The following is a 16,024-nucleotide window of genomic DNA, read 5'->3' on the forward strand; positions in this document are numbered from 1 at the left end:
GGGACCTGGGGAAGGAAGGCTGACAGAGCATGGCATGGGCAAAGGTGTGCAGGGTTCAAGAGCCCAGTCCTGGTGGCTGGAATATAGGATGTGGGGGAATGGAGGCTTGCATTGGGATTAGATCATGAACTGCATTAATTTCAGGTTGTTAGTTCCATGGAGTGGTTAAGTATGTAGGCTCTGGGGCCGGGCTGCCTGAGTTTAAATCCTAACTGGACCACCTGCTGAGAGGCTATGTGGCCTTGGATAAGTTATTTAATCTCCCTGTGTCTTAGTTTTCTTATTTGTAAAATGGGGATGCAGAATAATGAGTTAGCATGTGGGAAGCACTAAGAATGGTACTCAGCACGTAGCAAATGCTCAGTAGGTATTAGTTGTACTGTTACTATTCCAGGGTAAAGGGGTTGAAGCTTATACTAGATGCAGTAGGGGTTCATCAGGGATTTTTTAATCAAAGAGTGACATGGATCAGCAGTAAGTGTTGGAACAATCACCTGGTGCCCAGCAGAGTCTAAGAGCCCAAGAGAGGAGGAGTAGCTGCAGAGTAAGCAGCCAGGAGACCAAAGATGGGCCCTCAGCTGGCACCCTTGGGTGGGCAGAAACTAAGATGACTTTGGAAGAGATTCAGGAGGTAGGGTCATCAAAGTTTGGTGACTAGAAGTAGGGGATGAGGGAGAAAGGGGCCTTGGGGATGACTCCCCAGGGCCTGGCTTAGGTGATGAGGTAGATGGTCCTTTGCTGTGAGAGGGGAGCATAGAAGGGGAGGCCAGTTGGGGGGAGATGATGAGTGACTTTGGGGAATGATGAGTTTGAGCTCTTCCAGGAGGGGCTTGGGGGGCAGAGGATGCAGCTGGGTGTGTGTGTCTGGAGCTCCAGGGCAAAAAGCTGGAAATAGGGGTGGGGTTTACGGCACAGTGATGGTCTTGAAGACTTGGATGTGGGTGGGAACAGGCAGGGCACAACAGGGGAATGGGGCCAAGGCCCTCGCCCTGTCTGCAAAGTGCTGAAAGATTAATTAACCAAATTGATGAACAGAGAAGTGATGATACCTGTCACAGGAGCCAAAATCCACAGCCCATACCAGACCGATGACCATTTCAGGCCTGCTCTTCAGCTCCCTGCTCCTGTTCAATGGGAGAGCACTGGGCTATGGAGTCTGACCTGTTCCAGCACATAATTTAAGCTTTGACCCTCGGTTTTATCACCTGTGAAATGGGCAGTCCCTGCAATCCAGGCCACAAGTTGAGATAAAAACACAGCACTCAGTGAAGTTCCCTTGGCTTCCTTCTAGCTAGTGATTGGCGTCCCTCAAAGGATTCAAGCCCATCACATCCACCCTGTCCAGACCAGCTTCCAGGAGGTCACAACCTTCAAAGTGATGGTCACCGTGGGAGACAGAAGCTCTAACCTGAGAGGTAGAGAGTGAGTGGGACTCGGGCGGTCTGGTTAGGGAACTTGCCGGACTCCAGGAGTGGGAAGGGGGCTTCTTATGCCCCTCTAATGGGTTTTGTGTGCTTTTCCTACTCAAGTGTTCTCTAGAGAGAACACTTAACCCCAGATGCCTGCTCCTTTCAGCATTTTAGAAATTCAAGTGATCCACAAGCAGAAGTTTTAAAAGGAATCTTCCCAAAAGAGCCTGGCCCCCAGAAACTGTGTTTCTTAGCTGGAAATGCGACTTCAGCCCTAGGGCAGCAGATACAGAAAACCACACTGACCACCACGAATCCCAGAAAGGAATGGCTTAGCAGGCCTCATTGCAGATGTGGCGCTTTGTGATTACCTGTCCCAAGTCATACACAGAACATCCAATCCCATCCCCTGCCCACGAAAGCTCTGGACAGCAGCTTCCAGAAATAAATACATCAATTAAGGCTTTTAAAAAAAAACTTCACTGTTGGAATTAATCAGAACTGTTTTTGTTCTAATTAATGAGGCAGCTTTATTGCATCACAGTCCTCTCTTCCTACCTCAGTGCCACTGAGCAAAGGGGAACTGTTGCCCTCCTGATGTCCAGATATCAATTGCCCATTTTCACCACTGACAGGAACAGACACACGTTAGCAGGCCTGACCCACCCACATCCCATGCCCCTAGACCAGCCGTGGGCAAACTACGGCCCGCGGGCCTGATCCGGCCCGTTTGAAATGAATAAAACTAAAAAAAATAAAAGACCGTACCCTTTTATGTAATGATGTTTACTTTGAATTTATATTAGTTCACACAAACACTCCATCCATGCTTTTGTTCCGGCCCTCCGGTCCAGTTTAAGAACCCATTGTGGCCCTCAAGTCAAAAAGTTTGCCCACCCCTGCCCTAGACCCAAGCTCTAGAACAAATGCTGAAATTCTGATCTGAAATTGCCTGAGATTCAGAATGATCCCCATCCTCTGTAAAACTTGTCCTTCGCTTTTATAAACCATGACACCTAATAATCCTAAATAATGCCTTTACAGAACTTTTTAAAAAAATATATTTTATTGATTTTTTACAGAGAGGAAGGGAGAGAGATAGAGAGTTAGAAACATCGAAGAGAGAGAAACATTGATCAGCTGCCTCCTGCACATTCCCCACTGGGAATGTGTCCGCAACCAAGGTACATGCCCTTGACCGGAATTGAACCTGGGACCCTTCCATCTGCAGGCTGATGCTCTATCCACTGAGCCAAACTAGCTAGGGCCTTTACAGAACTTTACTGCACCTGGGGCCCTAAGCTGCACCCTGAGTCAGCTTGACCTGCAACCCAGTGTTGGGTGATGCAGTCTGCTGTTCACCATTCTGTCACCTTTGGAGAACCCTAGGGGCTCCTCATAGAAGGCATTTGGGGCATAGTTGCCATTTTGTGGCCCAGCCAGCCTCCATGTGCCTGTCTGTCCCTGCTCCCTCATCTTGGGGCTCTTCAGGCAGGTGTAGAAGCCTTGATGGGCCAGATGTGGCAGTCGGCAGCCTGGTCCAGCCCAGCCCTTCTTAACCTCTCCCCATCTCTAGGTGAGTGTTCCGTGGCCCAGGTGGAGGTCATCAAGAAGCTGAGTCCGGAATCCCTCATCAGCTGCCAGGTCCAGTTCAAGCAAGACATCCTCAGTGTACCGGCCTGTGATGTATTCACTGCAGAACCAGCGTTCGATGCTGCCCTAGGTAAGTCTCCAGGGGTTGAAAGTGGAAATTAACTTGCACAGAGGGCTTGCCTTCAGTGCAGTTGACTCACAATGCTGTCTGTCCAGAGGGGCAGTCTTTCAGGGGCCCAGTTAAGGATTGATGCTGTCACTCCGGCTCTGTGGTTCATTGTGTCCTGCAGGCGAGGTGGGTGTTTCTGTGATGGGTCATGGCCATTTTCAGCAACCACCTACCCAGCAGACGGACATGGTCAAAGTTGGAAACCCTGAGCTCGATCACTTTTTGCTCTTCCCAGCTCAGAGCCTGTAAGTGCTGAGACTGCATCCCTCCACAAAACAGGGAGGGTGGCACCTTGCTCTACCTGCAGGTCAGGGCTCTGAGAGGAGCAAGCCAGAGAGCGATGGAAGGACCTTATTGAATAGTCGAGGGCCATGCAATGTGCCATAACTAGAGCTGTGGAACTGAAGACCGGCATCATAGACAGGAGTGGCTGCCTGCCTGAGGTGTGCTGGCCAAGACACGTCAAGCATCATCTCCTAGGTTTCAGGAAAGGGGTACCTACCTAGGATGCTGTGAGGGTTCAGGGGATAATTCCTGCTACATGCAACAAATATCCTGAGTCCTCTGTGGTAGCTGCCAGTGTTATGATGATGACTGATGATGACCAGTCTTACCCAGGAGAAGTTAGCAGGCCATGAGCCCAGTTTGCAGCTCCCAGTGGCCTAGGGTAGGGGGTTCCTCTTCTTGCGCTCACTCTGCAGCTCTATCCCTCTGGCCGCAGCACCAAAGTATCTTCAGCACCCAAGCCACTGTCTGAGAGCAGGACATACATCATGAGAGCACATGCGTGTGCTAAGCTCAGGGCTTAGCACAGAGTAGGCACCCAGCAGTCCCAGTCCCTGGCTACTCAAAGACACCGCCCTAAGGAGAGTGATGTTATTGCCACTTGACCAGAAGAAACAGGGCCACCACAAAACTGACTCATCTAGGGGTGCTTGGCTGGCATAGGCATGGGAGGACTCCTCTAGGGGCACTTGGCTGGCATGGACATTGAAGGGACCCTAACCCAGGTTCAGGTTTGATGTTTAGGATGCTTTCCAAGGCATTGCTCAACAGTGTCTGTTCAGCTCATTATCTATCTGGGTCAGGCATGGAGGACAGGGGATACCAAATAATCCTAACTAATGCCTTTTCAGAACTTCTTTCTGCATCTGGGGCCCTAAGCTGCACCCTGAGTCAGCTTGACCTGCAGCCCAGCGCTGGGTGATGCAGTCTGCTGTTCACCCTTCTGTCACCCTTGTCTGAGCCAGGCTGGCTGGGCCCAGCTGCAGACCTGTACCAGGTGTTCCTGCCCAGAGAGCATCAATCCAATGGGGATCTGGGGAGTAGAAAATTCTGCGACAGTGCGGGAGAGTGGTGGGCATTAAAAGGGTGTTTAATGGGCTGGAGTCAGTGACGAAGGACTTCCTAGGAGACCCTTGGAGGAGGTGACACCTAACCTGGGCTCTGAAGGGTGAGTAGGAATTCTCCAGTTAAAAAAGCAGGGAAAAGGAATAGCATTAGAGCATGGGTGGGAAAAGGGACAAAGTGGAACACCCTTGTCTCCACAGGTCGGTACTTGTGCTCGGTCATGATGCACAGACTGACAGACAAGCAGCTGAAGCACCTGAGCATGAAGAAGACAGCACTGCTGGTCACAGCCTCCCTCCGGGGCAGCCACTTCTCCGGAGAACAGGTTGGGGTTGAGGTGCCCTTCAGCCCAGGACTGTACACCGACCAGGCTGAAATCCTTTTGAGCAACCACTACACCAGCTCCGAGGTCAAGGTCTTTGGTACCATGGAGATTCTGGAGAACCTGGAGGTAAGTGGCATCAACACACAAGCCTAGGGCGTGAGGAAGGACCAGGAGGCAGAGAGGGCGAGGTGGTACATGGAAATCCTACATCACCTCTTTTTAAAATAAAAAATAAAAAAATGTTTAATAGTCTTACCCTTTTTCCCCCCATAGCACTGTTGGTCTCTATTAGCCTATATAATTGTATTGATTATTATGATTCCTGCTGGTCTTCCCCAATGAGAAGTTAAGTGTGCGAGAGCGGCACTTGGCACAGGGCCCCTAACACAGAGACGGTGCTCAGTGAACAGTTAATATATTGAATGAATGGGTTCAGTGCCTGAAGGCTGCTGACCTTGGCAGGAATAAATGTCCTAATTCATAACCTGTCACTGACTCACATACAACTGGGGACAGGCCTCTATCTCTGGGCCTCAATTTCCCCGACTGCTGAATGGTGGGTAAATGTCCTAGAGTTCAGCAGGTGGGAGGAGGCAGGGGGATGTGTGAGGGTGTTGGCTTCTCTGCCTGCTCCTTCTCATCTCAGGGCAGCCAACATGGCTGAGCTGAGAGAGGCAGGGCTGAGTGCGTTGTTCATGGTGGGTCTGCTGAGCCCTGGGATTGGGCTCCTGGGAATCCACCAGTATTTGAGCTCCAGACTACTTCCCTTGAAAGTTTGTGTTTGGTGGGTGTTCGTGTCAGTTTAGCATGTTTAAGCGAGAACTTGACTGGAATTCAGTGATGAGGACCTGTCCTTTCCTTACAAACAGCTCGAGTGTCTACAGTGTGCTCTTCCCTAGCTTGGCAGGTGGTGTGCTCTCAGGAGTGCCCAGCCTGCGGGAGCTGGGCAGGGTCCCCACCTCCAGCTTTACAGGAGCAGTGAGGTGCTTCCCTCCCACCCTGACGTCTCTCCCAGGTGAAATCGGGATCCCCAGCAGTGCTGGTCTTCGAGAAGGAGAAGTCTGTGGGGCTGCCCAGCTCTGTTACATACACAGTTGGCATCTCAGACCCTGCGGCTGGCAGCCAGGGACCTCTGTCTACTACTCTGACCTTCTCCAGTCCTATGACGAGCCAAGCTGTCACCATCCCAGTGACCGTGGCCTTTGTGATGGATCGCCGAGGGCCTGGCCCCTGTGAGTCATGGGACAATAGCTGGGACGGACCTGGGTGTGGAGAGATGGACTGGAGTTGCCCTGGGTGTTAGTGGAAACCTGAAAGAGGGGGAACTGGAGGAATAAAAATATAGAATGTCCCACAAAGTCGTCCATTCAGGCGGTCATGCACACTGTGCTTCCCACAGTCCATTCTCCACACGGCGGCCAGAGGGAGCCCGTGAAAATGTGATTGGATTGCACCCTTCCTACACTCAGCATTCTGCCATGACTCCCATCTCCTTGGGAGATAAAGCCCAAGTCCCTCCAAGGTCCCCAAGGGTCTCACATGGCCTGCCCTTTTGACTCATTTATGACTCATTTCCCTTTGTGTACCCTGCTCCAGCCAGACTGGCCTCCTTCCTGTTTTTGGAACATGTGCAGCTCCCAACTAGAGCCCTTGGCATTTGCTGTTTCTTCACTGTAGGATGTGTTTTCCCCTTGGCCAAAACCCCCACCTTCTTTAAAGCTTTCCTCCAATGGCACCTTCTCCTAGAATCTGAACATCAACCTTCCAAACACTGCATGCTTCCTCAGCACCGCTGCCAGCTGCCAGCCCTCACAGTAGCTGGCGCCATTGAGTGTAGTGATTGCTGCCCGTCTCCTCCACTGGAAGTTAAATATGTGAGGACAGCACTTAGAACAGGCATGTACAGTTAGGGTGCTCATTAGTGAACATCTTTGTTAAGTCTGCACCTGTTGTGTTCCAGAGCCCATGCTGGCAGATGCCTGAAAAGTGCTCCCCCCTCCCTCTCCCAACCCCAGTAGAGAGGCATGGATCCCAACTACAGAAACGAGGGAATGTTTCTAGAGATGTGGCTGCGGATGGGGCAGCACACAGGGGCAGTTTCCCCTCTGCTGGGAGGAGCTTCAGGTCAAAGGGCTGCTTCAGCTAAGTCTGGAAGGATGAGTGGCCGGGGGTGGGTGATGTAGTCAGAGACCCTGGGGCCACGTGCAGGCTTTGGGGCAGAAGCCTCAGCTCTGAGAGCAGTGGGGTCCCTGTAAAGGACCTTTGCCCCTGACCTCCCTCCACTGCTGTGGTGCTAACTCACTTCTTGGCATTTTCAGCACTGCCCTGCCTTTTGGGGCAGCATGGCTGATCCTGGGCAGCCCATGCCCCCCTAACTCTCCTAGACAGGCCTGTTGTACCCTCAGCTTTCCTGCTGAGCAGTGTGGGGCCTTTCCATGAGGAGGACGTCTCAAGGAAGCAGACTGTCTGGAGGAACAGGGTGGGTCAGGCAGCCCAAGTAAAAGGGGACAGCACAGGGAGACAGCCCACGAACCAGACACTGTTTCTGGCCTCAAGCAGGCCCTCACCCTCTGGCCATGCACACGGACCCTCAGGGGTTCCAGGGTAGTGTGCTAAGCTGTCTCTTCACTGCCCACAGATGGAGCCGGCCTCTTCCAGCACTTCCTGGATTCCTACCAAGTCATGCTCTTCACACTTTTTGCCCTGCTGGCTGGGACCGCGGTCATGATCATAGGTGAGTCAGGCCACATGTGTCCCTTGGATTGCGCCCCCATGCCCATCCTGCTCTAACCAGCCATGTATTCGGTCTTGCAGCTTACCACACGGTCTATGCCCCCCAGGAGCTCACCGCCCCACCAGCCCTGTCCCACCGAGCCAGCCCTCAGCACAGCTCCCACTGTGAGTAGCCCCCTGAAAGCCCAGGCAGTCAGAACTGGGCTGAAGAGGAGTCCTGGAGAGAAGTGGCAGTTGAGTCCCTAGACCCCGTGTCTTAGCAGGCGTGGTGCTGGGCACAAAGGAAGGCAGATCTGGGAGTTCATGGGAGAGAACCGTGGGCTCCAACACTGATCCTGGGTCCTGGGCCAGGAGAGCTTTCGCAGACAGAGCTGGGCAGGGTGGAGGGGCCGGTGGCAGGGAGCGCTGTCTCTGCAGGTGTGCACACTAGGCCTGGCTCCTGTCTGCTGGACACTGCAGTGGACTTTAAGCTGGGGCTGGGCTGGCCGACTCAGAGACAAGGATTCTGGGTAGTCCTGATGAAGGATTTCCCAGGTGGGCAACAATGCCAAGGCCCATTCCCCTTAACAATCCCATTGTCTCTGGTGGCACTGAGGCCCTGGCAACTCTGCACAACTCCAGGAAGCACCTCTCTCTGTAAGTGGTGTCCCTGAAACTGTGCAGTGCCCACTCTGCACAGCTGTGCACGGCAGCCCTTGTCTCCTTAGTCCATTTAAGGGTTCTCGCCCCCACACAGGAAATCCTGGAACTGGGTCTACCGACTATGTCTAGGTTCAAGGGTTCCGTGAAGTTTTTGTCAGGACACAGTTTTGTATATAGATGCATTTCCAGGATAGCTGGTTCCCACATACATGCTGGACTCCAGAGTCACAGTCTCCTAGGAGGCTCCTCCTAGGTCTGTGAACTAATACCTGTGAAGGGCATGGGATGGTCAACAGCTCACTAGCTTTGTAACTTGGGTAGGCTAACCAGAGGCACACAGAGGCACTCACCCTTTCTAACCACACCTCCCCACTCACTCTCTCAGGGTGCTGGAGCCACCCCCGGGCCTTTGCATTGTTTCCCCGACACTCTGACCTTCTGCTCACGTTGGAGTCTGTTCATGCACCTTTCTCTGCACAGTCGGACAGCCCCTCCCTGCATGTACCGTGGGCCAGATGCTTCTCTGCCATTCTTACACTCTACTGGCGGTCCGGGAGGTCAGGAGTCACACTCTAGGCCTCTCTGCACATCCCCCTGCTCTCTTTCCCTCCAAGGGCCAGCTCAGCAAGCCCCCAGTGGATTCATTCTGCAGCCCAGAGGTGCCTGGTGACCTTTGTTCAGAGAAATCTAAGGAGCGTCCCTCTCCCTGTGCTCTTGCTCACATGTCTCTCTCTTCATCCAGATTTTGCTGCTTCATCCCCGATGTCTTCTGTTGCACTGCCTCCTGGTCGCCGAGCTAGCCCTCCCTCAGGGCTGTGGAGCCCTGCCTACACCTCCCACTAGTCATCGAGCCAGGTGCCGTTCTGCAGCGCCAGCGTGGAGCAAGCTCCTGATGGTTGCCCAGCCCCAGCCCAATCCCACTGCTCCTCTGTTCTGATTTTTAGTTTAGACTGTGCTCATTGGCTGCTGCCGATATATTGGAGTTTGTTTTACTTCAGTCTTGCAAAGGCGAAGACTTTCTGACTCATCCCTTTATGCCTGGTTGTCTAGGGTTTCTGAACAGTGTTTTCATTTTCCTAGTCTCTACAATCACTCCCTTCTCAGACTTTGAGCAGCCAGACTGTTTAGAAGTTGTCTATAGATGATGCTACTGCAGTGGTCTCAGGGAAAGGACTTTTTAATTACTTTTTTATTTGTGGGCTTTTTCCCCTGTGGAAATTGCTTTTCCCCTGATCCAGCTCCTGCTAGGAAATGAGGGAAGTGAATGACAGGTGCCCATGCCTGCCCCGTTTACTGCACAAGAAGCCTCAGGACCGCAGCAAGTGGGACCCTGAGCCCGCTCAGCCTCACTGAAGTGCTGAGACACAGCAGGGAGTACCAGCCAGGCTGCTTTTGGCCCCTCTTTGGGCCACTGTGAATAGACTGCTGGCCTTCGTGTTTCTTTGTTTCCTGACCTGTGGAAACATCTGGATTCAGCCTCGCCCCCTGGGGACGTCCAAGCTCTCTGTCAGCACAGGAACCTTGGAATCATCGTGAAGAAATGTCCTTGGAGTCAGGAATCTTTGTGTTCTTTTGGAGAAGCCTCCATATTCCCACGCACAAAGACCCAGTGTTATTTGTCCCTCCTTTTGTATGACAGTCACACCTCAGCAGATCTGAGCCGCTACAGTCACACCTCAGCAGATCCGAGCCTCTGTCCTACCAGCAGGTCTCCAGGCAGCTCCCCAGCAGGTGCAGCCCAGCCGGACCAGTGAGGGGCTGGGAGAAGACAATGGGGAAAGTCCTCCCTCTTTCCCACTCCTCACTCCCTCTGCCCTGCACCAGGGGGACCTAGAGACACACCCCAGGGCCAGTCTCTCGTGGGCGCTGTGTGTGGGGTCTGGTTTGACTCTGAGATGCAGTGTGAATCCACTTCAGTCCTTTGGGGTTGTTCTGTGATTTTGTAAAGCTGGAGACAGGAAGAATTGTGCCTTGCATATTACTTGAGCTCAAACTGACAACTTGGATGTAAACAGGTTTATTTCTACTTGGTTTATTTAATAAAGCTCAGTATAATTTCTTAAGAGGCGTGTGATCATTGCCGGGATTACATGAGTCCTGCCTGGAAGTAGCCCAGGCCCTGGTGACTGCTTCTGGTTACGTGGGTTTGGGAAGAAGCTCTGTTTTGCTGCCCTTGAGCCTCCTGCGCTACATCTCCCTCCTCTGGCCACCAAAGCCTCCCTTCCACCTCTGAGGGCAGCCAGCAGCCAGGGCTGGCGGCCATGGTGTCTTCCCACAGCTGCCAGTCCAGGACCCCCATAGGTGTCTTCCTTGTAGGACCTCATGGCAGCCCTGCCCACACATCTGCATGTTACCGATTGCCAGCTCAGCCTTCTCTCCCAGCATCTTTCCCTCTGCCAACTATTCCTTTCTCCTTGCCACTCTGGCTTCCACCCCACTCTCCTGTAAGGCTGATCTTCCCAGGGTCACCAGCACCTCTACTCAGCCAGTCCTCTCACTGACCTCTAGTCTGGACACTTCCCTGTTAACTCCCTGCCTTGTGGGCAACTCCTCATCTGCTGCCCCACTTTACCTCCCCACACCCTCACCCTCTGCCTGTTGGATTGCTCATGTCCCTCAGGGTTAGTCCTCTGCCGGCCCTTCCCCACCAACCCCAACTCAGGCCCCTAGAGCCCCCATCTGCCATCACAGAGCACTCACACAGACGTCCGAGAGCCCTGAGGGGCAGGTCACAGGCATGGGAACAGATTCTGAGAGAAATGAGATAGCTGCCCAAGATCACAAGCCACCCCAAGGTTCCTCTGGTGGAGACCAGATGTCCCCAACGTCACTTCCTCTCCTTCCTTAGGATCCAAAACTCTGACTAAGTAGGACAAAGAGCAGCCAGCATGCACAGAAACCACCATGCCACTATGTTTTGGGAAGAGAATGAGCAGCAGTGTCCCATGCAGCTCACAAAATGGTCTCCCAAAGGAAGGTGGTACACTCCTCATCTCGGCATCCCTTCCCCTGACTGAGCAGACCTGGTGGGGTTTCCATGTAGCAAGGACAGTAGAGTTGCTGGGCCATTGTAACCGTGAAGCCTGTATCCCAACCCAGGACTGCCTCCCTTGACACTCATTGGCTCCATGATCAAGTGGGCCTTCATTAACAGCCTAACCTAATTCCTCTCATTCAATGGCAGCACCTAAATGCAAGACCAGATGGCCCAGCCCTCTGTGCTAGGGGCCCCACTCCTGTAGGCCACACCCACATATCCAGTCACCTCCTGACCAGAGCTCTCCTTTCACCACCATGGACACACTTGCTCCTGCACTACTGAGATCCCCTCCTCAGGTCCTCCTCGACCCGTTCGCTGCATCCAGCCAGTCTCCAAGTTCCCATGAATCCTTGTCTCCTCATCTTTCTGGCTTCCCATGGCTCTCTTCTCAGTCCAGGGACACTCCTGATGGATGAGGTCATGGCCTCCCCACTGGCCTCCCTGCCCCAGCCTCTCCTCATTTTAACTACCCTCTTATCCCCTGCCGTGCTGCTGGCAGATCTGATTGTTGCACCTCCCTTAAACTCACCACAGCCCTTCCTGGGTGTGGCCCCTTCAGGCCTAACTGTCCCAGCTTCTCTGTACACACCCCATAAAGTACCATTTCCCAAATAGGCTCTGCTTTCCTCACCTCTGCTCTTTGTACTCAGGTGGAAACTGCCCTCCTGGCCAAATCCATCCTCCCCACCCCCAATCCATCCTCCCCACCTCTCACTCAGCTGGCTTTGAGATCAGACAGAGCTGGGGTCAGTTCTTGGATCCACCTTTCCCTCCTGTGCAGTCCTGTTCTGGTCTCTTACCCACAGTGGGATTTGTTTTTCTCCTCTGTGAAATGGGTGCAGCAGTGCCTACAAAGTTACTGTAAAAATAAACAAGGTACCATGTGTGAGGCCTTTCATTCGGGCAGTGGATGGGTGAGGGGGGGTGTCCTCTCTGGGAGGAAGTGGCTGATCTGACTCTCAGAAGGGAAGGCAGGAGAGGGAGATAGTGAGGGAGAGGCCTCAGCACCATATGGAAGGCTCTGTGGAGCAGGGAGGAGGCCAACCGTTGCACTGAGAGCCCTGGAAAAGGGAGATGACTGAGTGCATAAATGATTGTGTAACTGAACAAGGCTTGGCTGCCTGCCCCAATGAAAGCCAAACTCCTGAGACAGGCGCTCTTGAGAAAGAAAGTGGTTTATTAAAGTACCGAGTGCCTGAGAAGAAGGGGGACTCTCGTCGCAAAGCCCATCTTAACATCTCAGTGCAGGCAAGGGTTCTTATCAGGAAGGAAAGGAAAAGCAGAATAAAGAAATCGGGGAGGAGTTGAACGTTCTTTACATGTAAGTCAGCACAGTCCATTCTGATGATTATCTTGCAATAAATAGATCAAGCGGAGGTCCAGTTTTTATGGTTGAGAATCAGCAGGTCTCCCAGAGCCAGAACGTCTGGTTGCAGAGTCAGCTGCCTTCTCCAAAGCTAGTTCCTGTAATATGCTCAAAAGGTTGTTAGCAATTTATGGTAGGCGTAACAAACTGGGCCTTTGTTTTAAAGCATACAGCCTGTTCCCTGATATGGAGAGAAACACTGTTAATTATGTTATTTATTCAACAATATTATTTTGTTGATTAGCATAAGATTTCATATATCCTCTGTAACAACTGGGGCACAAGTGATAACTTTAGAACAAGTTAAGACTTTGTTATGGCCTGCTCATGCTGACAAGCTAAATGCAGAATCTAAAAAGCCTGGCTGGTGTGCTCAGTGGTTGAGTGTCAACCCAGGAACCAAGAGATTGCTGGTTCAATTCCTGGTCATGGCACATGCCTGGGTTGCAGTGTGCAGGAGGCAGCCGGTCAATGATGTTCCTCTCTCTCATCGATATATCTATCTCACTCTCCCTCTCCCTTCCTTTCTCTCTAGAAGTCAACAAAACATATTAAAAAAAAATAAAATAGCCCCTGTAGCCACTGTCATTGTCCTGGTCCTGGTTTCCCTGACTGGAAAGAGGAGGAAACTTTTTTCATGAGGATTCTGTAAGGACAAAATGAACTAATGGATGGGAGGTGCTGCGTCCACAAGTGCTGCTGTCACTGTGGGGGAAAGCTGGCACAGGGCCCGTGAGGAGAAAGAGTGTCATATAATGATGAGATGAAGAGATAGGTGAGCAGGGAGGGAGGATGCTCCTCCAGCCCCCTGGACCTCTGCTGTTATTCCCCATGCTGTGCTGCCAATCATCTGACCCCACTTCCCTCCCCAGCTGGGGTCTCCTTGAGGGTGGGCACAAGCCCGATTCTATTATGTTTCCAGGACCCAAGGCACAGAAAGATCTAGAAAGCATTCAACTGATGTCATATATTCAGCACAGAGTCTGCCTGGTGCACAGTTATGTTATGTGCCCTTGAGTCAGTTTTGACTCCTGGTGACCCCATGAATGAGTGATGTCCACAGTGTCCTGTTCTCAGCAGCCCTGCTCAGCCCCTGCAGACTCGCACCACTGGCTTCTTTCCTGGAGCCCAACCAGCTCATGCTTTGGATTCCTCTGTTCCTGCTGCCTTCTGCTTTTCCCAGCAGTATTGTCTTTTCCAAAGAACTTGCCTTCTCGTAATGTGCCTGAAGCAACTTCAGTTTTGTCATTTTTACTTCCAGCAATGCTTCAGGCTTAATTTGCTGTAGGCTCACCTGTTCATCTTTCTGGTGGTTCAGGGTATCCCATGGAGCTCTCTCCACACCGTAGTTCACATGAATCCATTTTTTCCTATCAGCCTTCTTCACTATCCAATTTTCACATCTGTATATAGTAATTGGGAATATGAGGGTGTAAGTGATTTAAGCCTTGGTCTCTAATGACACATCTTTGCTTTTGGTGATCTTTTCTAATTTTTCTATTGTTGCCCTTCTGAGCCTCAGCCTTCCGTTTATTTCCTGGCTTCAGTCTCCATTTGAATTGATGACTGAACTAAGGTAAGAAAAATCTTTAAAAATTTCATACTGAGCACACAGCACTCAATAATTGTCAGCAATGCCCTCAGACAAGCCCCCTCGGTGACACAACTGGCTGCCAGGAGCCAGGAATCACATCACATCTAGACACGGCGACATTCATAAGAAGAGCAGAAAGTCACGCTCTCCCTGTCCCCATCCAAAGACTGAAGACTTCTTTGCTGGAAGGCTCCTTAGCAGACAGTTCCCATCATATCATAGTTGAGGTTGGCTCTGATGGCCATTTCTATCTCGTGGCTGGTGCAGGCAATGGGATGATTATGTCCATGTGTGGTAATCCTTCGGGGTTGAGTGGATGTCAAGATATTGACTCCTTCAACCTCTTTCAGCAAAAATCAAAAGGGTCAGCTGGTAGTGTGTGGTTTCTTGACTTCGTGCAGGAAAGATTTCACAAGACAAGTCCAGGCGACTATGAGGTTATCTTTATTAAAGCTGGGGACAGTGAAACAAGAAAGGGCTTAGGGTAGAAGAGGCAACAGGAGAGGGCCTGGGCTGGGCTGCTTTGGCTCACTGAAAAATTAAAGTCATAGTGAAAGAAATGAGCTGAGGCGGGGCTGCTAGAGCTCACGAGAAAGTCAAAGACAGGTTCAGAGGGTTAGTCCGGGAGGAGCTGCCACTCACCATTGCTGCCCTGGTTGCAAGCTTTGGGGTCCCTTAGAATTTAGGAGGTGCATGCCTGTGGGGGGATGGGAATGGGGAGGGAAAGACAAAGGCATGCTCCCAGGAGAGAGAGCGCTTGCTGGGTCCTTTGTTTTGAGGGTTTTAAAGTTTGGGAACTTAGGGGAGAATTTCAATAAAATAATAATTAGCTTTCCAGGTGTGCCCTTTCAGGGTCATGGTTACCACTGATTGGTCAGCACCAGGGCAGGGGTCATTAGTCATTGCAGCTGGTCCTGGCATCGCCCACCTGGTTTTGCTGCTTTTCTGGGACTGGATCGGAAATACAACTGAGGCCTAGATGTTATCCCTAGAGAGGTGACCTGTCTCTGCTATAAATTGCTGGGCCAGTTTGTTCAGCGACCTGTCTCAGTTTCCCCAGTCTGCTGGCCGAAGATTTTCCTAGCTTCTTAGCATCCTGCCTCAGTCCTGGCATTTGCCCAGTTGGTTTCTCTCTGATGATGATATGTCTTCCCTTTACCTACCTTGAATGCTGTGAGCCTGACAGAGCTGGAGAACCAGATACACAGGTGAGAGGTCTGGGCTTTCTTCTCCCCAGAAGCGACCATCATTTTCAAGCACATTTGGGGATGGCAGATGCACCTGCTGCCAGAAGTAGTCAGACCTCCCCAGAAGTGCATCTGCAGAACCAGGTGACGCACAGCATGGTTCTGCTTTTTGTTCCCAAACTAGCTAAGCAACTTGCACTCTAAAGAGTGCCCAAACATGCGTTTGGCACCATTTAGTGCTAAAAATATAGTATTGCATATGGATTTTTTCCTCCAGAATTCCAAAATTTGTCCAGAAGTTAACTCTTTGTGCCTATCTTTCGTGTGTGTGTGTGTGTGTGTGTGTGTGTGTGTGTGTGTGTAAGTGTGAGTGACATTCTGGAAATGTTATATCTCGAAGTCTGATATATCAGCTAGGAGAGAGCCCAGAGCCAGGGGCATCCCAGATGGCTGGCGAGGGTCTAGTGGGAAATGCAAATAATTTTATCTCTCTGGGCCATAGTAGTTCCCTCATCACATCTTTCCTGCCCTCCCACCCAGACTGGCTCCCAGAGGGAAGCAGGTCCGTTACTTCCCCAGCCCTCACCCTCCCTGCATGCACATCCTCTTCCATGTG

At 51.7% G+C, this 16,024-nt stretch overlaps 1 protein-coding gene across 2 annotated transcripts in view; it reads left to right on the top strand.

The window, feature by feature from the left end:
- Positions 1-10,284, top strand: part of NUP210 (nucleoporin 210) — a 126,958-nt gene extending 116,674 nt beyond the window's left edge. For both annotated transcript variants that reach the window (XM_059688312.1, XM_059688313.1), the window contains exons 34-40: positions 1,292-1,415; positions 2,986-3,132; positions 4,722-4,972; positions 5,862-6,078; positions 7,485-7,580; positions 7,661-7,744; positions 8,964-10,284. In XM_059688312.1, coding sequence (XP_059544295.1) covers positions 1,292-1,415; positions 2,986-3,132; positions 4,722-4,972; positions 5,862-6,078; positions 7,485-7,580; positions 7,661-7,744; positions 8,964-9,064 — 1,020 coding nt within the window. In that variant the 3' untranslated portion in view covers positions 9,065-10,284. The remainder of the gene's footprint in view (positions 1-1,291; positions 1,416-2,985; positions 3,133-4,721; positions 4,973-5,861; positions 6,079-7,484; positions 7,581-7,660; positions 7,745-8,963) is intronic.
- The last annotated feature ends 5,740 nt before the right edge of the window (positions 10,285-16,024 follow it).

This window comes from Myotis daubentonii, chromosome 3 (assembly GCF_963259705.1).
Source record: "Myotis daubentonii chromosome 3, mMyoDau2.1, whole genome shotgun sequence".
Taxonomy (NCBI): domain Eukaryota; kingdom Metazoa; phylum Chordata; class Mammalia; order Chiroptera; family Vespertilionidae; genus Myotis; species Myotis daubentonii.